The sequence below is a fragment of the Acanthaster planci genome, linkage group LG07 (assembly GCF_054643075.1).
Source record: "Acanthaster planci isolate LZ-2023a linkage group LG07, COTS_SCS, whole genome shotgun sequence".
Lineage (NCBI taxonomy): Eukaryota > Metazoa > Echinodermata > Asteroidea > Valvatida > Acanthasteridae > Acanthaster > Acanthaster planci.
Genome location: NC_141783.1, coordinates 2,522,960 through 2,543,923, shown reverse-complemented (window position 1 = coordinate 2,543,923; position 20,964 = coordinate 2,522,960). Strand labels below are relative to the sequence as shown.

General features: G+C 41.4%; 1 protein-coding gene across 13 annotated transcripts in view; it reads right to left on the bottom strand.

Moving 5' to 3' along the window:
• The window catches only part of cacna1g (calcium voltage-gated channel subunit alpha1 G), a 129,285-nt gene that overhangs the window by 6,553 nt on the left and 101,768 nt on the right, over nt 1–20,964 (bottom strand). For 9 of the 13 annotated variants that reach the window (XM_087139448.1, XM_087139445.1, XM_087139453.1 and 6 more), the window contains 10 exons: nt 19,727–19,878; nt 19,172–19,281; nt 17,675–17,805; nt 13,196–13,266; nt 12,184–12,262; nt 11,513–11,634; nt 10,572–10,892; nt 6,033–6,065; nt 4,101–4,157; nt 332–488 (listed from right to left, as the gene is read on the bottom strand). In XM_087139448.1, coding sequence (XP_086995574.1) covers nt 332–488; nt 4,101–4,157; nt 6,033–6,065; nt 10,572–10,892; nt 11,513–11,634; nt 12,184–12,262; nt 13,196–13,266; nt 17,675–17,805; nt 19,172–19,281; nt 19,727–19,878 — 1,233 coding nt within the window. Of the gene's footprint in view, nt 1–331; nt 489–4,100; nt 4,158–6,032; nt 6,066–10,571; nt 10,893–11,512; nt 11,635–12,183; nt 12,263–13,195; nt 13,267–13,962; nt 14,034–17,674; nt 17,806–19,171; nt 19,282–19,726; nt 19,879–20,964 lie in introns of all 13 variants that reach the window. The other 4 variants (XM_087139446.1, XM_087139459.1, XM_087139455.1 and 1 more) reach the window with 3 other exon arrangements.

The following is a 20,964-nucleotide window of genomic DNA, read 5'->3' as shown; positions in this document are numbered from 1 at the left end:
CGCAACTTTTCATTATGTGGCTTCCAATGAAATGAAATTTCATTGGAAGCCACATAATTTGTTAACATCCAAAGATGCCTCCGATATACTTCCTTTCAAAGAGAGTAAATACTGGGAAGTGCCATGGAACAAGGGCATAGCACCTTAGAGGGAACCGCTCAGTCATCCAAGCTTTTGAATGGTAACCCCAGCTCCACAGGTAGCAAACTATGTGGGAAACAGGTAAGCATGTCTAATAATACCAGTCCAAGCACAGCCCTACACCGATCACCCAGAGTGAGTCGACAGATTCTTCTAACCAATGGAATAACTGACTTATCTGTTCTCCTACCTCCATCTTCTGGCACCTCCACTGCCGAGTCTTTCTGTGAGTGAAAGCTGCCTGGCACGGACTGGACTCTATCTACCGGCACCTTGTACGGCGACAGTTGCAAAGAGGTGGGCGGCACTAAGGACTTCCCCATGTCTAGATTGGTTTCTCTTTCCACCTGGGCAGGAAAATAGTGCAAACTGTGAAGACACTTGCAATTCCAGTAACCACATACAAGCAGTGGTGTAACTGGTAGAGAGGGGGGACACGGAGGTACAGCCCCCTCCCAGAGTCGAAGCCTGTGCCCCACCACCCCAACCCCGCTCAGAGATTCCACACAAAAAACAAATCTGGTGACAATCTGCCTTGGTCAGTGTTTAACCTGTCACTCCACGAGAATGAGATATAACCCCCTCCCAGAAAATGAGAGCACTGAGTGCCCCATGTATATCAGCTATGGCACTGCATTCCTATGGTGACCATGTCATCCTGTCAAATTTCTCAGCACATTTCCCGGTACTGACAAACACAGATTCAACGAAAAAATCCAACTTGCTCATATCCACCACATCTATCAAAGAGCACTTGTGACTGACAATCTCTCAAAGTGTGTGCGTGTGTGGGGGAGGCCTACATTGCCTGTATAAATGCACCCACATGTCATGTGCGTGTATAAGGGTTAACCCTGGGCTCATTGGACAAACACATTCTCCGTCTATCCAATGAGAGTTGAAAGAGATGACATTATGAGTAGAGAATCAGTGCAGAAGAATAATGCACATACTTTGTAGGATATTCCCTAAAAAAGAAATTACAGATCACCCGTGACTTTGATAGCGTGATGGATGAAATGAAGCATTAGGAGTCTTCATACAAAATTCACAACCAACACTGTCAACCGTTAGTACCACATAGAATATCATAAAAAGCAAGCAGAAAGGAGATGGGTAACTTCCCAGGCTAGATAGCAAACAATCCATAGGGAGATTCATGCTCATGACACATAAAATAAAATATTGGAGGCAATCCAAGTGAGAAACTGTTCAGAATGCCAGGCACTCATGAAGTGCCATGGCTGTAAACTTTCAAGGGCAGGCAAATTCAATTTACAAAAAAAGGGTGAAAAGCTGACAGTTAACACTTTGCTTGTCTTCTTTTCTTGCTTCCAAGGCCTACTTTTAAAAGCTTTCTCTACAAACATGGACAGTGGACTGGGAGTAGCAGAAATTATCCCCCTTCCCAACTCTGCTCATTTTATGAACTTTGCTTCCCGTACACTTTCCTACTCTTTGAAGCAAACTTCTATGGAAACTATAGGATCACCATTCATATCCATGTATACACATAGGATGATTTCCAAAATTAATGACAAGTGTCCGCTGATCTGGCCAAAATTCCCGCCATTTAAAAACTTGGGGGGTTAAAAATCACTTCTGTGCCACCCCTGCCTGGAAGGCTGCACAGATTCTTCTTTGCATTGGAACATCGATGGAACCGTCAAGTTTCAGTCTTTTTTTAACCCTCAAAAAAAAAAAAAATGAAATAGATCCGCTGCTCAGGTTGGGTAAAGTATCCAACAGTTACATACAGAACGTGGGATGGAATATATGAAAGCAGTGTTCTGCTTCATTCTCAATAACAGAATAATTATCCACACTTTGATGAACTTGGCAATTCTGTTGGTTTTTCACTTCGGCATTATTTCATATCAAATCCTAAACAACAGTCTCAATAAAGATTAGTTAAAGAAAAGCCACATTAAGAATTAAGCAAGAGTGGTTCATGCTTAGGCGTACTCTCTCCAACATGCAAACAGATAGACTATTCGCTCGATTACCTGCTTGAGGGGAGATTTCTTGATCAACACGAGGCTAAAGCCAGCTCATCTTCAGCATGAAAGCAAATGTGGCCACAACTTTGTGACCTCGCAGCAAATACGTGCCAAAGTTACCCTGAACGCATTTCGACTCTGGCAATTTTGCAAAAAAAGTTCCACAACGTCAAAAGTTCCCTACACTCCTATTCATGTGAAGTATGAACTGGCCTTTAGTCTAACATGCAAGTTAGAATACGGACGGAGTTGGGCCAAGAGGCTGACTAGACTTATCTTCAACCATTCACAGCTGTAACAACCAATCAGCCACACAGATGTAAGGGATGCGTTTTCATAGAGGATGCATATTTTAACTTTTTAAAAATCTACATGCATATCAGTACTGAAACATGAGCAAATACTGTTCCGAAAATGATTACATTAACATAAAATGAGTTCTCTAGATATTTTTCCCCTTCAAAAACTTCAAAATTTTGTGTTAAGAGTACCTGTCTCTCTCAAATGACATCACTACCTCAGTGGCGGCGGATGCGAGGGGTGCCAGTGGACACCCCCTCACTTTTTGAATGGGGGGGGGGGAAGTCCACCACTTTTTGCAGGTCCTATAATGGGGTGGGGCTAAATGGATTGGCTTATTAATGGCTGATGCCTGATGGTCTCACAACTAGCACCCCCCTTTGAAACTTGTTCCACCGCCGTAGCACTTTTGACAGATTGCCATGTGCATTTGTCTCTTGGATGTCAAATTTCCATGATATGCATTGGCTGCGCTGTATTTTGAGGACAAGTTGATCAATACATTTGCACACATGCGCGCTCACACGCGCCTGATGACATTGAATATGCAGTTGTATTTTTTATCTTTGAACACTGTGTCCTAACAGAGAGATCTATTAACGGGAAGATTTTTTGTGGGGGGGGTCGGAGCAGGGGTTATTAACCACTTGCTGCCGGGGAAGCCCGTTTCAAGCACCATGGGTTTATACGCAGAGCCAGGGTGCCCGAAATGGGACAAAAGGGCTGGGCCGTGTAACAAAAGACAGTACTCGGGACAAAAGACCTGCTGCTGGGAAATTGCCATCACTTTTTCGGCTTGCATTTTTCAAAGGTAATCTGTCACTGTTTTTAAACAGTATACCGCTGTTTGGGGTATAGTGCTCCAGGGCCCCATTGATGAGTGACACAGCACCGCTGCATGCTTATCCAGTCGGGTTTGAAAAGACGCCACTCGCATTCACCGGGGACAAAGGAAATTATGCAACACCTCACAATTCTGGCTGAAATACTCAGGAGTCAATGAAGGTTGCCCGTCAGCTTAGAGTAGCCACTAGACAGTTATTTGTGTGGGTGTAAACGTCCATTAAATGAAATGATGAATTTTTGAAGAATTTTGAAAACTGAAAATCTTGAAAACCTCCTGTATGTGTGCACTGCATTTTTAAAAGCACCCGGCGGCAAGTGGTTAATGACACTAAAATCACTCATATGGCCGTGAAGTATTCACTTTTGTGGCCATTTGAATATATTCCGAATCTCGATGGGGCCAAACCAATTTTGTTTATCATTATCTGTGGGTAACTTTGCCATCAATTGTTATTAAATGTAATGATGGCTTGCTTATTTATTTTCAAAGTGTTATAATCCATCGGGAGGGAACAAGATGCATTTAAAGGAACAAACGATAATTTCCTCTACAGAGAGTTATTTTTATGCTCTTTTAGTTGAACATTAATTTCCACTGTCAAAATTTAAATCTGGGGAAATAGTACAGTAACAACTTCACATCAAAAATGAAATACTTGATCACTCAAGGAAATGCTGGCAATTGACTCCATTCTGTGCTGTGGATATGCGACATAGTGAGATTAACGGTTAATGCCATGCAGGTCTCTCGGTCATTCCTTCCCTACACAGGGCATGCTGGAGAGGGTTATAACAAGCTTCATCCTGAATTACCCTGACAGAGTCTTGGGACGACGGCATCGCAATTACAATATCGGAGGATTGCAGAGGCTGGTTGGAGAGGTGAGAGGAACACAAACAAATTTGAAATGATAATTGCGATTACAGGTGCATAGCGGTGACAGTTGTGCCAAATTTTTCCATGGTCCAGGACGACTGGAAGTTAGAAACACTCGAGCAACAAACATATTGCATGTTGTCAAAGTTGACAATAGAGTCATACATGTTTTTAAGTATTTCAAATCTGTTAAAAACGGCTCGGCAAGCAGTGCTTCAGTACTGCCATCTTCTCTCTGAAGATATCGTCAGTTTCTGAACCACAGTACCTGAGCATTTTAAAGGGCTCTTTGGTTTCACTTGAAATAAAGGAACACCTCCTAATACCCAGAAATGTAACACCTGCAAGTCAACATGACGTTAATATACACAGCATACAAACATTGCTTTCATTTTATCCTACTGATTTGCCGGTTTTAGGAACAAGCCATAAAACGGTCTTCTAGCTGGGTCATTAAAACTAGGCCACCTGGGAAAGCAAGTTGTATGGACACAGTCCCTGAGTGGTTGAAACAAGATATCACAACAACAGGGGCTGCCGACAGTGTTTAAGTTGCGCTCTTCAACTGTTGTAGTTCTTACGTAGACAGTAAGAGCTGTGGGGAATGTCTACAGTACAAAGTCAAGGCAAGGGTCTACTTCATCACAGCTTCATTTTGTAGACCCACAATTTACCGAGATCGTCTAGAATCTACCCTCAAATTATCAAATTTCAGCTCCCACATTTGCCAATTACATCGCAGCAGCACAATTACAAACTCAGCAATGTAGGCCCCGACATATGTACACGTACATGTACCTCCCAGAAATGCTGTCGGCTTCACAAACACAGATGAAAGACAGTGTGAAGTTTGCTGGGTTGTAAGGGGGAAGGCGGAAGGGCAAAAACAACCACACATGTTCTCACAAGATACCTACTGGGTTTGCCCCTCTCTACCTACACCTCCTTGCAAGGGACAAAAGGTTAAGTCTGTTTTGTGTGATTGGCCTTCAAAGTAACACAGCAAATTAAATCGTCACCTTAACCCTAAGGGTTAACCATGTCAGCAGTGGCGTAGCAAAGGAATTTCCAGGGGGGGGTGCCAGAGTCAATTTGCTGATTTGTAACTTGTTCACCAACCTCATGTCATGTAAAATGGAAATCCCTGGTATGCTACATTTAATGCTTCACGGGAAATGTCGACGACCAACATATATCGTTTATGAAGCATATTTGGATTCGTTTGTTGACCAAAGCTGCATTTATAAGACTTAAAGGTTTTCATGGTGAAAGAAACTAGATCTATAGTAAAGATTGCGGTAACACCATGTATTTATCTCTTCTTTTCAGTCTCTTCTCAGTCTCCTGAAGACGGACAGAGTACACTGTTCGAAACGTCGAGTTATTCCCCGGTTCTTCTCAGAACCACACATACTCAAAGAAGAGATAAATACATGGTGTTACCGCAATCTTTACTATAGACAAAGCTGCATTTGCCGACTGGAATTAATTATTGGGGGGTGCCGCATCCCCCTCCCCTCGGTTGCTACGCCCCTGCATGTCAGGTCTATTTACCAAAGTGGGGAGCTGTTTTATACACAGGTTTGAAGTACATTTTTACACACACATGTATGTGCATCAGTTTGGATTTACGTCATTAGAATGGCTAACAGTGAGAAGGACATACAGGGGAAAAATTACAACCCTGAGGTCCATATCATAACCACACTGGAGTGTTGAACTAGTGAGAATCATACAACTGGTAGACAAACAGTGCAACAAAAGTACAACACTCTGCTGACTGATATCAATGAGACTCCACAGTGACTCGACAAAGAGCGGACAGTATACAGTGACACAACAGTGTGACGTAAAAGAAAGATAGCTACCTTAAGCAGCGGTGTGAGCGGTGTCTCTGGATCCTACGACGGAACAAACAGTGAAAATAGAAGCAGAGGAGAAAGAAAAAACAAAAAAGGAGAGAGAACAAACAAGAAAAAAAAAGGAAAATGTCAATGCCAGACCCGAGGGTGTTTGATTCAAGGACCAGATTGGCCTTCATCTTTGTTCTGATCTCTCGAGTTTGTCATTTTCTCCTTCGTTTTTTGTAAAAATCAAAATCAAAGTGGGCAATCGCCATTTCAAACGGCAATTCCCATGTGCTCTCAACTGAGGCATACGGGGGTAAGTAAAAATACCCTGCAGAAGCATGTGGCATACGTGTACATGTCCTACTATATCCTTCTTTCATTAAGCGTGTCTCCACATGCTTAAGGCCTAATGTAATGAACATTGCAGGTTGTAAATGCTACAGAACTTTTACACGATAACCTTAGTGAAATTATCATGACATCTGCAACAAAAAGGTGTTTCTTTCCAATGCAAAACGAAATTTTCACAGTTATAAAGTCTAAACTTAAGATAGTTCTAAATTCAAGAATACTAAATTGAATTCTCAACATGATTTCTTTTCTACAGAACTATCGGCATCCACTTAAAGCAGGTCAGTGGTTAGTAATCTAATGTCGCTGTTGAATAATGCAGTGATTAATCAGTAGTAACTTGGGCCACTTGGACATGCAAAGCACTGACTGACAAATTTTCTGAGATACGGTACCCTAATCTAGACACTTTGTGACTCGTCAAGATATGTGATTACTTTGAATATTAATATACAACTATCAAAGCTTTTAATGGGCATCTTCTTGCATACTAAGCTATATTTTGGAGCTCAAACAGTTGTCACTGTTAAGTCTGCTGTGGGCAATACAGCAAAATGAAGTTGGCGAGAGGAAAGAATTCAGAAGTCTTGCAACAAAAGGCACAGACAGGACTGGAAAGTCTAAATGTGCAAAAAGCAACAAGCAAAGCAAAGTAAATATAAAAACAAAACAAAACAAAAATCCACTAGAATGATCAACATAACATGAACATGAAATGAAAAGATGAACTGATGCAGGTGACAAGAGGAATAAAAACTTGGGACAGAAGAGCTGTGCTTCACCTTTGGTGGGCAGTCTCAGGGTTAGGCTGGATCCATCAGGCCTACCATGCACTTTTGTACGGTTTTCATACCAAAGAAAGGAGGATTTACGGAAACCTTCTGTGATGTCGAAATTGCATGAAGTGATTGCGGGACAAAAATGACCCTTTACAGTTGCAGCTTTCAATTTGTTTGTACCATTGAATGATGTACATCGTAGCATTGGCTGATTGTCTTCAAATGAAATCCAAGAGAATAGGTATTTTGAAAAAAAAACAACAACATTTCAGGCCTTAACAATGGAGTGACTTGAATCCTCACTTTCGCTTTGATGAAGCAGCAGGGAACACTTACAGTGGCAACAGATGGGGTCAAACTTAAGGAGTGAAGAGCTTACTGGATGGAGGAAATGGGCATTTAGCACTTTGAGCAAATTAAGACCTGGTAATTTGACTACTTCCCTAAAAGGGTTTCATACACTAATACATTCAATGCAGCTTCTAACTTTAGTCATACATGCATATATACCCAGTCTACTATGGCTTGCTGGACTGGTTAGCCATCTCAAAATTTACCAATAGGCTTTGTTTTACAAGGTATCAAACAAAAGCATGGACAAGGTCCAACCTCTATAATATGGGTGATTCACAATAATGCGCCTCCAAGAGTTTGCAAAGCGTTGGCCAGTCACAACGAGCCAAATCTGTCAACCCTTTCCTAACGTGCATTGGGCGGACATGTTTAGCACATAGTGATTGGCCAATGCGTTGCAAACTCTTGGAGGCGCACTATTGTGAATAGCCCACATTTAACAGAGCTGACGCCTAGCTTCTCTACTCTGTGGTGAAGGAATCATTTCATTCGGTATACGGAAAGGCCACAAACGTAACACTCTCAGCATTCTTTCTAAACTGATTTCGTACATGCTTGTTGTTTTTGTGTTATCTGTTTCTTGGCAGGGGCTTGGAAAGAAAGGCTAGGTTTTCAAGAAAAAAAAAAGATGGTTCATTTGTGACGTGAGACAATGCATAGGCAAGAGGATCTTTTGATAACACATGTGAGTGATCGAAAAATTGTATGCCAAAAAAGTCATTTCGTAAGTGTCAGTAAAATGACATGGTTAATTCTTGCAACCTCTACACGTGCATTTTACAACGATGGATTAAAAAGTGCTTCATGTACCCATTTAAAGTCTGCAGCCTAGATATCACATCTTTCAACCCTGTACCTAGGATTACACAGGGTCAGATTACATATGGGCATGGCGCATCTTCTGATCTTTTACTTACTGCCAGAGCAAAAAGCCTGCATGCCTATTTCTCTGTGTGTGAAGGCCAATGTGACCTCGGTCTTGAGCAGAGTAAAGGCTGGTTAACATCTCAGCACTTTGTTTCCTTCTTCTCCACGGACAAACTAAAAGCATTTTGGGGAAGTCAGACATGCTGTGTGACTAAATGGCTCAAGACAGAGGTGGGCACAGTGAAGTATCCAATAACGAACTTCTGCTTTCGCATGCGTTGAAATGAATGGCAACTTTGATCATAATCTTTGCATACTATAGAAAGAAAATTAAATGTGGGTTAGGATAAGGATGTCAGTGTTACACACGTTGGTTTATTAATTCAGGGTGAGTTTATGACTAGAAGTCAGTCCACCCATTAGGAAACAATCCCCAAGAAATGAATATGACAAAAGGAATTTGGAAGCTGCATACTGTAGAACGAAAATTAAATGTGGGTTAGGAAAAGTGTACCAGTGTTACACGTTAGTTCATTAATTGAGGGTGAGTTTATGAGTTTAAGTCAGCCCAACCATCAGGAAACAATCCCCAAGCAATGAATATGAAAAAAAAAAAATTGGAAAAATTTGGAAGCTGCAGTGCCCTCAATAAATTCAATTGAATTCTGAATGACTGGCATTGTGCGTGGTATCGTATACTGTAACATCCAAAAGATGTACAGAAACTTGTTTGGGATTTCCTTTTTTTTGATTACTCGTGCTTCCGTTTGCATCGAGATAAAACATTTGCCCAAAGATCTGATTGGGTTGAATAAGGACGGTTCCGGCCACAGCTTTGAAGAGGTGCCTTGGCTAGACTACCCACATCCCAACCAAAGATGTTTGTCCAAGGATCAGACAAGTGACTTTATCAGACTCGAAACTAAAACAGAACCTCAAGCATTCCAGTAGAATTGTGAAGTGAAAGCAACCCGACCCAGAAGACCACAGTGATTTTTAAGTTATTCTTTTAAAATCTCTAATCCCAACACCACCCATCTAGAGAGAGTTCTGAAAGTTTATGACACCAAAAATTGGCAATGCATAAAAAATACCTATGACATTGTCTGACATTCACTGAACCAAATGCAAGCAATCACGCACTAGTTATAAACAGAGCAAGAAACACCATAATGCAATATCAAACGTAACTGTCCTACATCCTTCAAAATCCAACAGAAGGTCTGGAAGCCTTTAGCAGGATTACTAGCATTTACCTTCCCAAATCTTCCATAACCCTGAACTGTGCAGCAAACGATTGGCATATTTTTTTGTACTTCAAATTTTGACGGAGTAGAAAGCTCCACACAAAGTAAAGAGTGCTTGACGTTCCACTTTTCCCAATCCTGCAAATTTTTCTAAAACCGCCAGGTGGGTGTTGCAGACCCTGGGAGATTTCGAGCTACAAGGAAGGTAGAACTCAGCTACTGTAACTTTCCACTTGGTTCCACACGATGCTGATTTCTGACGAAATATGGAAAGTCCGTCGAAAATGCCAAGAGAGTTGGTGCCATTTATCAGTCTTAGGCCCCCCACCAAAAAATACTTGGTCTCTGGTCAGACTGAAGTTCCAGAATTCATGCTGCGATGCAGGTTTCTTGGGGGGCGGGGGATGGATGGGGTTGGCTTTTTAAGACTTGCAATGGACACGGAAATGAGTGGCATATTTAATCAAAGAGCAAAGGCTAGTAGTAGTACGTTGCACGTCATGCCGCCATTGTTGATGATCAGCTGGCTGCAACTTTGTAACCTACCCATGGTCTACTGTTTGTGTTTGCCATCAACATTACGCCGTCTTAATGGATCTATCTACGAGCTACCCACGAATTAGTCTGGTTCATTGAATAAATTGCCCTTCGGACTTGTGGACTTGTGGCCGGGAATCAGTCAACTCGCGAACATTCAGGCGGTGCGGAAATAGAGGGCGCAGTTTTGAAAATTTGAGAAAAAAATGGAAAAAACAAAACATTGACACGCACGTTCAAAATCGATGCGCGCGCTGACCAGAGACCAACTTTTTTGGGGGGCCTTACAAATGTACACGGCTACAAAATAGACACTAAAGTGTTTTGGAGGATTTGGGAAGATTTGTAGTAAAATTCTACTGAGTTAAAGAAGTAGTGATAAGTTTTTGTCAAGGGCACAGCAGCTAGAGATGGCAACTCACGTTGTCGTCGGAGCTGTTGGCCTGCTCGGCGGCCTCCTGCCCCTGCTGCTGTTGCTCCACTGCTTCCTCCTCCCTCCGGGCTGCCTCCCGCCCCTCCTCCCGCATCTCTTCCTCCAGGGCCAGCTGGTCGTCCTCCTCGTCCTGCTCCATCTTGTGGGACTCCTCCAGGTGCTTCATCAGCACGGCCACCACCACGTTGACCAGGACAAACTGGGCCATCAGCACAAAGCAGACAAAGTAGATGGGGGCCAGGATGCTGCTAGCGCAGCAGTTGTAGGTGCAATCGGAGCTCTTGTTGCACTTCTCCTGCCGCAGTGTGTCCTGGAGGGGATCCCCCCCAAAAAATGAAAAATTCAGGAGGCAATTTTAGGCAGGAAAACTTTGATTTGAGGAGGTTTTTCCATGAGAAATACTCTGTTTTTATTTGAGAGGGACTAAACACCAGAAAGGTGTTAGTATCATGAAGCACTTGGTTCTTTTACTCCTGGCAGGCTATGCTGCTGGTTATACAATTTCATGATTTGCCAGTACCTGCAAAACACCTCATCGGCAGATATCCCTCCACACTTCATGTCAGAATTCTTGCAACAAATTATCGCAAAGTTGGTTTGCAGCAGTAGTGCTGGTTTACTATGCTGATTATTACTACCAGATTCATCACACTGCCTTGCAATATGCAATGAAATCTGACATTGGAATTCTAATATGCTTTGACAATACTAGTGTTGTGGTCAAGAACTCCACCAGCACTTCACATGTATTTTGCACTAATGACAAGCAAAGTCACAGTTAACAATAAGTAACAATCAGTAAACAATTTTTGTGGGGTAATAGATTCATGATGGCTTTTATGACGACTGGGATATCTGCAATGTGCCTACAAGTAACTTTAATAATACAGTTGCCATTGTGGAGTGCTTGGTTTCAATGCAAGATGCTACCTTCATGATGCCGTTCCAGTTGTCCGCTGTGGCTATTCTGAAGAGGGTGAGGAAAGCAATGAAGAAGTTCTTGAAGGAGGCGTGTCTCCCGAGGCCCTGGCAAGGGTTCTCCTTCGTGCAGTCTACAGGACAAAGAAAGAGAAAGATTTGACCGGTGCCCACCTAGGTTTCTGAGTGTGAGTTTGTTCCTTTCGCAAAAATTTGATTGGCTGTGAAAAAAAAAAAATAGGGGTGCAGATTACATCTCTGCATTCGTCAGAAATGACAGAAATTGCTGCGTTTTGCTCCGACTTATGCTAGGCAAAACAAACGGTGCGACTGATCATGTCTGTTTTAAGGTATGTGAGGATGCAAAAAGCCACCAGAAGCACGGAGTCTTGGATAAAGATGGGGTTCATTTTGCCACCACACTGAAACACACAGCCAGAAACACGTACCAGGATGAGCTAGGTGAGTGACGTAATGGCCCATTCAAATATGGCGATAATCATGAGCAACAGAATTGAAAGGAACTTTAACTTTTCACCGACAGTGGCTGCACCCGTGAAAAGGTAAGTACAAATTCTTGTTCTTCTGATGAATAGCTAGGAATGGACAAACAACGTCACTGTCATTCCACCCTACGAATTTTTCAGTGGTGGAGATTTCCTACATTCAATGATTGAACTCACCCAGCCTGCCAAATAGCTCCACTCCGAGGGCAGCAAATATGAAGAACAGCAGGAAAAACAGAAGACCCAGATTGCCAACCTGCAGCCCAGAACGAGCTTCATTAATACAAATTCTCAAGATTCATGTTAGTCCCTCTGGAACATTATCAAGGCAAATTTCATTTTACTACATAAGAATAAATAAGTGAAGTTCTAAATTTTTTTTTTCAGGAATACTGTGGGCATCTGGTGAAATTCCTTACTTTATCGCTCATTTTATACAAAAATTCACATAAACCTGATGATAACTATTGTGCCCTTTTCGTCTCTTTGATTGACACTGAACAATCATCTTTCTCCAAGTCATTTTGCAGCCTTTTTTGTTTAAATGCGCAAAGTAGATCATTTTACTTACCCAGTCTGAAGTCAATATTCACAAAAAGTGAGGTATTTTCTATTGAATTTAATCTTTACTTACAACAAACAGGTACAAATCAACATGCATGTTACAATATGGCACTACATCTAAGTGATATTTATTTTTAAGAAATTAAAGTTTGTGCAACTGTCATAAGCATATCTACAGTTCAAATTGGATGTTACCATATTGAGGTTGGGCATACCAATAGATAATTTTTGGGTCGTCCTGAAGAAATTTATGCAACGAAAATTACCATGGGTGACCTAGGTAATACCGGGAACCCATTTCTAGTCCGTTGACAAACGATTCAATGAGCGGGGGAACATTTCTCAAAACGATGATCTGTATTCAGCGAGTATGAAGCACTGAACAACATTTGTCCCTTGGCATTTTCAAAAGAAGCAACGTCCTCGAAGTCGCTAATAACCAGATCATCTTTTTCAATTTTGTACGAGAAAATTGGCAGGCAGATTAAAAATAACATCAAGTGCCGAGCCATGTAATGTGGTACAGATCACCAGTTATGGTCTTTTGGTAATACACATAACAATCTCTGTAGGGCAACAACCAAGCTGACTGTTTTTTCCCTTCACAAGCAACATGACACATTACCTGTGGTAAGGCCTGGGATATTGTATCCAACAGTGAGCGAATACCTCTGGCAATTCTTAACAACTTGAGCACTGCACACACGGTGAGAGAGACAACGGGGGGGAAAAAAGAGAACATACAAAGTGCAAGAGAGAAAAACCATCAACCAATGTCATCATGCAAACGGTGCTGGTCAAAACCAAAATAACAAAAAACAAAAAAACAACAACCATGTCATAATCACATACAGGAACAATGTACCAATGGAAATCCAGTTAGCAACAAGGAGCGGCCAATAAGGCACTGACAAACAAAAGCTGCTCATGCATATGTAGTGGTTTTTAATATACACTGCAAAGGCAAGACATGACTGGGCATAATGGTTAGAGCAAACTTGTGGCAAACAAGTTTAAGGACGACATCCAAATAATCACCAAGGTTTTGGAAAGTCAACAATTCTCAGAAACCTTTCTCACAAAAGGCTCCCCTCCAAAACCTTGGATGAAAGTTTGGATTTCTTTCTTGGATTTCAAAACAAAAGGAAGCAGCCCTGTCAAAAACAAAGAAAAAAATTAAAACATTTTAACAAAACATGAAATGATAAACAAATATTCAACAACATCTTTCAGACATGCACTCAATTATACATGTATTGATATGCAGTGATGTACAGTCCACTGTGCCCTGGTCATGCAAGACACCCACAAATGAGACAAATAAAGAGAACTGAAGTCTGACGGCATGCTTTGGGAAGGGAACACCATGCAGACGACGTGGAGACACATTACCTGTGGGATGGCGCCCATTAGGACAGCCAGCAGCTCTCGCAGGCCTTTCATGGTCTTCATGATTTTCAGCACTGTTTGGACACGGGGGATGGCAACGAGCAGGGAAAGAGTCAGGTCACAGGGGGTCATAGACGGGGAGCCATGGGTAAAACTACAATGATTTGTTCGATCGGTGAAGTATGCCGATGTTGCTGCGCAGGGTACCAGCAGGGGGTAGATACTCCATGTTGACTTGTGTATCTTAACCATTTTTTTTATACAATACCTTTCTAATCTAATCACATAAACTTCAACAAGCCAGGGAGGTACATTCCTTTGCAGCAAATGTGGCAATGAAGCATCAATTGCAGACATCACTATCAACCTTCACAACAGGTCTCTGGTATATGGGCAGCACGGAATGACACCATTTCAATGAACCTTGCTTACTTATGAGTTCCCCATGTGATTTCCATTGAGAAAATAATTCAGTGTCTCCCTTGCTTTTACCTACACGTACATGAATTCTACACAGGAACCACTAATTATCTGACAACTCCCAAAATCCAATACCAGTAGTTTTTTCAATAAAAATGACACGATGGGGGCCTATTTGTTAAATGAAAAGTAAATGCTACATGTTAAAGAAACTTAACATGGCAGAAAAAATCTTTCCATTTTGACACAACAAAATAAGTCTCAAAAAGAAAAAAACACACACACACACAATTTTTGTTGTGAGAAGAAGAGTAAGAGCTGTATGCGAGAAGAAAGCGAGAGAGAAGGAAATACGACTGACGTTTGTGAAAGAATAAGGCAGTGTCGTTAGAAAGGCACATTGGTGGTAAAATGAGCTGGTGTGTGTGCTTTAAAGTTAGTGACAGTGCTGGGCAGAAATGGCTGAGCAAGACATGTTAGTGCAGTGGCTGTCACCCACACAACTAAAGGAACAGTCCATCACTTGTCATTTGTGCATTATGTTCCTTTGAGGCATCAGAATCATTCAAATTCTAAAGAAGGGTGCCTTAGAAGTTTCAGGCTGACCACCAACTGGATTTATATTCTTTTCATTTTTTGCAATTTTTTTTCAAAGATTTCACACAGATATAAGATTCTTTACACTGTGCATCCATATGACTTCTGTATCGCTGGATAGGGCTGTGGGCAATGCATAACCATTAACCATTCTACTTATTTCATCACAAACTTGTTACACTTACAAACCCATGAGCAATTTTTTTTACCAAAACGGATTTGACGACCTTTCAATGTCTTCATAACAAGTGTAATGAATGCATGAATGATGTGCCTCAAGGGACATGTACATCCCATTACAGAAAGCGGCAAAGTCATTGAAAGGCAAGAAATTTGAAGCGCAAGACTGGGAGTGAAGGGAGGAAGGAGACATAGCAGAAATGAACACACAACGACACACCATGCCCAATGCACAAGCAAAATCAACATCAGTCCATGCACGACTTCAGCAAAAAAAATCAATATTCAATATAAGAGATTCCAAATGATTTGAACTGAGTCCATATATAAATCATCTTTTTCCAATGCCAAGCGAGCGAGTGACATCGATCTTGCAGTAGCTTATTCCTTTTTCAGCTTTCATTAGTATGTCATATATCTGAAAGGCTTCAAAATGAGCAATAATCCACCACTGCGGACTTTTGAGTCTCAAGTGGTCTTCTAAGATTATCTTTGTATTGCAACTTGATGAACTGTTGCCCACTGTCAGCTGATCTTAAAACTCAAAAGAAACTCACTTGAATTTTCAAGTCTTAGAAATGATACGCTGGAATCTGTTGTCAAAATTTCAGCATCTTTTCCTCCCCGAGCAAATTGGAAACCACAATTCTAAGTGGCAAATCTTTTGCCTCTTTGAATTGTGAAGACAAACCTTCATTTAAAATGGCATTTTTCGTTCCTTGAAATATTTGAAATTCACAGCCCATGCATCATGCATTTCAAGCAAGCATGCATTGATTAGTTGCAACTTTAGAGCTCAACAGTGAATACACAATCACATGTTGATAAAAAAAAACCTGGCTTTATTTCTCATTGTTTAGTAGGTTTGAAAAATATCTTTTACTGTCTTATGTTAGTGCCACATGCACTTTTGTATCATTTTCCCCAAGGAATGTCTGAAAAATTACACTGAAATTTGAGATTCAGGACTGTTGGGGTAAATGGACAATTATTAGTGAAAAGTTAGTCAAACAAGGATTGATACAAAGCACGAAGTGAGAAGCAAGGAATGATTGATGATTCAAAAAATGACGTGCTTTTAGAACGAGAGGAAAAAAAAAAAGATGTGCAAGATTAGAGGATAATGTTTAACCAGAACTGACAAAACCAATGTTTTCAAAGCAGCTTTGAAAACAGCCAAAGAGAGTAATAGGTTTGATTTATTTGCGGAAGAATATATAACTGTTAGAAGGGCGGGACTGAAGTAATTTGAACGAGGCATCAGTGGGTATATACAACAGTGAAACAAGGAAAAGGAGGGAAAAGGGTCCACTGCTTCTTAATTGTACTGTATGAAACCATCTTATTCCTGACCATCGTGGATGTAGGAGTAGAGGCCCATCATGGTGATGTGAAGGGGTAACTCTGTCCTGTGTAATACCTACAAAAACACTGAAATTGCTTTCATAGTCCTCTTTTTGTTGATCGACCTAGATTTTCGCAATCAGAGAGTTTTGCAGGTTTGGTGCCAGCGAAGAACTCTAACAAGTTTTTGGCAATATAATTACCACTGGTCAGAAAATACTTGGTTCTATCACAAGGCAAAATAAGGGGAAAAAGACTCTACGAGAGATTAAGGTGGCTGCTCTCCGAAGGACATTTTGAGAGATAATTTCTATTTTAATATGCATCAGAAAGAACAAACTAAGCTGTTTGTTTTAGCGTATCACTTAGTTTGACATCATGACAAATATGGACAATTATTTGGGAAAATAATTGGGGGGGGGTTCCTATGAGTTCACAAAGTGTGATATTATTTTAAGGATCTTTATCTCAGAAATGGTTCCGGTGACTTTTGACTCCATTTTTTTTTTCAGATTGGAACACATACTGGCTTGGAACATGCTTAACAGGGTTCCCTCACAAATCTGATAATCATATTCCATGACTTTTTCAGGAACTCCAGGACTAAAAGATGACAATTTCCGTGACATTAAACACCATTTTGCAGAGAACAGTTGTTTAGTATTATGGACGACAATAGCGCCATGTGACTTCTTGTAGACTGACAAGTATATAGTCTGTACATTTATCATTGTTCCCTTATCACATTAAAAATTGGCCCATCAAAAAACAACCCAAGGATGATCCTGATTTCCATGACTTTTCAAAGACTTTTTTTCCTTGGACAACAGAATTCCAGGATACCCTATTTTCCTCCCAATTTTATATGACTTTTCCATGACATTCCGGGACAACTTTTTTTCCCCAGGATTTTCCATGACCGTGCGAACCTTGGCTTAACTAAAAGTGTCCTGAGCCAAAAAAAAAAAAACAATACGAGCGATTCGCAATAGTACACTTCCAAGAGTTTGCAACACGTTGACCAATCACAGTGTGCAAAATCTGCCAATTGGAAAGGGTCGATAGATTTTGCACGTTGTGATTGGTCAATGCGTTGTGAACTCTTGGAGGCGCACTATTGTGAAACGCCTATATTCAAACAGTAGGGAAAATCTAGGCTGCGGTTGCAACTAACCTCTGGCTATTCTGAGGACTCTCATGATTCTGATGATGGTGGGGTTGATGGGAATGATGTCCGTCTGGAGCTCTTCCAGAAAGATGCCGACAATGGACAGAATGATGATGATCATGTCCAGCTGGTTCCATCTGCATGCCGCAACACACGGCAAAAGAAAACGACTCAAATGGGATTTGACTCTACGACCAATGGAGCACGGTAACGGTGCTCTACCAACTGAACTCTCTGGTTCTATTTTGGCAACCTTGAGCCGTGTCCAATTGAATTGACTATTACCGAAAGTGAGACGCATCTTTGAGAATTGGCTATGTCTACTTTGACAGAAGTACACCGTATATCTAGCCATGGCCACAACTCTTGGAAACAGTCTTACTCAATGGCTTTTAGAGAAAACATATTGATCACCGTAGGCAAAGCAGCCACATATGATGTCCACAGCTATGAATTTCCAGAAAAATTGTTTGAACTGAAAGTTTCTCCCAACTTTCAATGTGAGGTTGAAGCACTGCCAGACTAGACACAATCCAGAAAGAAGACAATCTTAAATCTCAAGTCACTTATACACTCCAAAATCTGTGTTTTTTGTCTGCAAAAAAGGGTGTCGGTTTCCTGTCCTTTATGAAATGGTAAGCCAGATAGGAGTATTTAACAAAATGAAAATAGTATGACAACTTCTTATTCCAAGTCAGAAATTTGAGTTTTGTACTAATACTTTGGTAACTTTCATTTCCCATGGAGAATTTTATAAAAGGGGAGATGAGAGCCATACCCACAGAACTTGTGGTAAAGGGTCCTCGTGTACTTCTACCTTCTGCAAAATTTCCCCAAGAGTTGGAAATATATCTTAACCACTACCGGCCGGGGACTCCGAAATCGGAGCCGTATGGTTTATATGTGTGGCCGGGGTCTCCGAACTCGGACAAAGGAAACAGGGCCCTGTAACAAAAGACCGTACTTCGAACAAAAGACCAGGGTGCTGGGCATTACCGGCATTTTTCACTCTCAAAAGTGGTGATAATCCAGCGTTATTTTGAAACCGTATACCAGGGTTTGGGGTATTTAGAGCAAGCGGATTACCACCGGGGACAAAAGCTCTCCACCACCGCAGTGATGAGCCACACAGCACCACTGCATGCTAATCTGGCCCCTATTGAAAAGAGGTCAGCAGTGCACTGAGCCAGGTTTGTGAACAAAAGACAGTTGTATAACACCGCACTATCTGGGCTCTGTTTACAAGGCTGCAGGCCTGGCTGAAATATTCGGGCGTCAATGAAGGTCACCTGTCAACTTAGAGTAGTGCCTGAAGATTACTCTGTGTGGCTATAAATGACTGTTAAATGGAATGATGAACTGTTGAAGGATTTTGAAAACGGAAAAAATGATAGTCATGCCGGCCCAGCATCCTCAACATTGCAAAATGCCCCGGCACGAAGTGGTTAAGCTTCAAACTTCAGTGAGCTTTGATTGTGGTACTTGGTGAAAGGCTTGCCACACCTGTCTTTGATGTATCTTTTAAATCCCAGGGCCGCAATCTTCAGCACAGCCTCCAGGATGAACACCACCGTGAAGAAATAGTTTAAATACCTCAGAATGTCCTGCAAAGTCTGGGAGAAAAGCAGAGGAAAAGGAACGTCAAAGTCATACAGAAACCAGCCACAAAAGAGGTGGTTGCCAAAAACCAGGCCGAGTTGGATGTGGCTACAAGAATGAAGAAACAGCCAAAAAAAAAACAAAAAAAAAATAAAATACACACAAACTGATTTCCAAGTTTCAAATGGAAATTTTATCGACTGAGTGTTTGCTCTCACTAAACTCAAAAACTTTCAGTCGGATTTCAAAATTTCACAACTTTACCAAAGCCAAAGAACTGTCAAAATGGCTCGAACCGGTGGTGACTGCAGGTGGCCAACATTTTACAAACTCTTGGAAGTGATTGATGGCATTTGTGTTTTGATACAATGAGAAATGAGAAGTCGCCATAGGGCTTAAGGCACATCAGATATATAAGAAGTTTCACTTCTTGAAACTGAGGATGGCATTCATACCTACCTTTGACATTCCGTAATGCTCAAGTGCCATCGAGATGACATTGATGAATATAACGGCTGCCACGCCTAAATCAAAGTACTTGTTGATGACGCAGTTGTGGATGAAGCGCCGTGAGCGCGAGTAGTCAATGTAATAAGGGCGCTCCCTTGCTCCTGATTGCACAGAGAGGCAGACAAAGGTAAGAGAAAAGCACAGGGAGGAAATCACCCACTTCACGGTGAATAAATCCAGGTGTTGAGTGGTTTTAGTTGGCGGTCAACCGTTTGAGAGACGCACCGGCTAAATATCAAGTGGATTTGATGGTGTCTGGTAGGAATGTTCAAGTGTGGTTAATGACATCCGTCAGTGTTTTGGTATTTGCCTATTGCTGGAATGATATATCTATTAGCTAGACTAATGTGTCTGAGCTCAGTGTCATTGTGTTTGGTGCTGCTAGCTAAGAGGTTAATTAGGTACTTTTACCATGATGCAAAAGGTGCAGTGTTATTCTATCTTGCCATTTAAAGCATTAAGTGAAGTTATTTTACAATAATGTTACTTCACTATGAAATACATGAACGGGTGAATGGAACATTATAAAATTTGATCTCCCAAACCTGGGGGTATGGTTTCTCTACATGTGTATCCAAATTGCTGTACAGAAAACTCATCACATTTTGAATGACACGGTACTGATTGCTTTCACCAAAGCATGAGAATTTCTATCTGTTCAGAGAGACTTTTTTCCCCCTTTTTCAGAAATTTCAAATGTCGGTTCACAACACTGAGTTTTCATGGAGGGCCTCTGTCTCACTCGTTAGTGTGCTGGCCCATTTTTCAGGCTGACCTGATCCAATCCAGTTCAGTCTGGTTCAATCCAGTTCAGTCCAGCTTGTGCAGTGTAGGTGCAGAGGGACACGGGTGGGAGTCAAGTGGTTAGGTGACCAAGGAAGCCATGGTTAAATGAGGGTGTAATGAAAGAGGACTACCAGGAAACCCAAGGATACGGGGGGGTGCGTTTTAGGTACACAGAAGGGGCATTTCTAGCATGCAGATTCATTCGCATTCCTTCCAAAATCCTCAAGTACTCACCGACTGATGCTGTTACCTTGATTTTAACCAACACTATTAGTTTAGACATCACCAAGTGCAACTGTCATGTGTCCTTTTATCATAAAAAAACTAATTTAGCCTCATTGACAAACATCAGATATGCACACAGCTGTGATGTTACCAATTTACATCAACAAATCATTTTT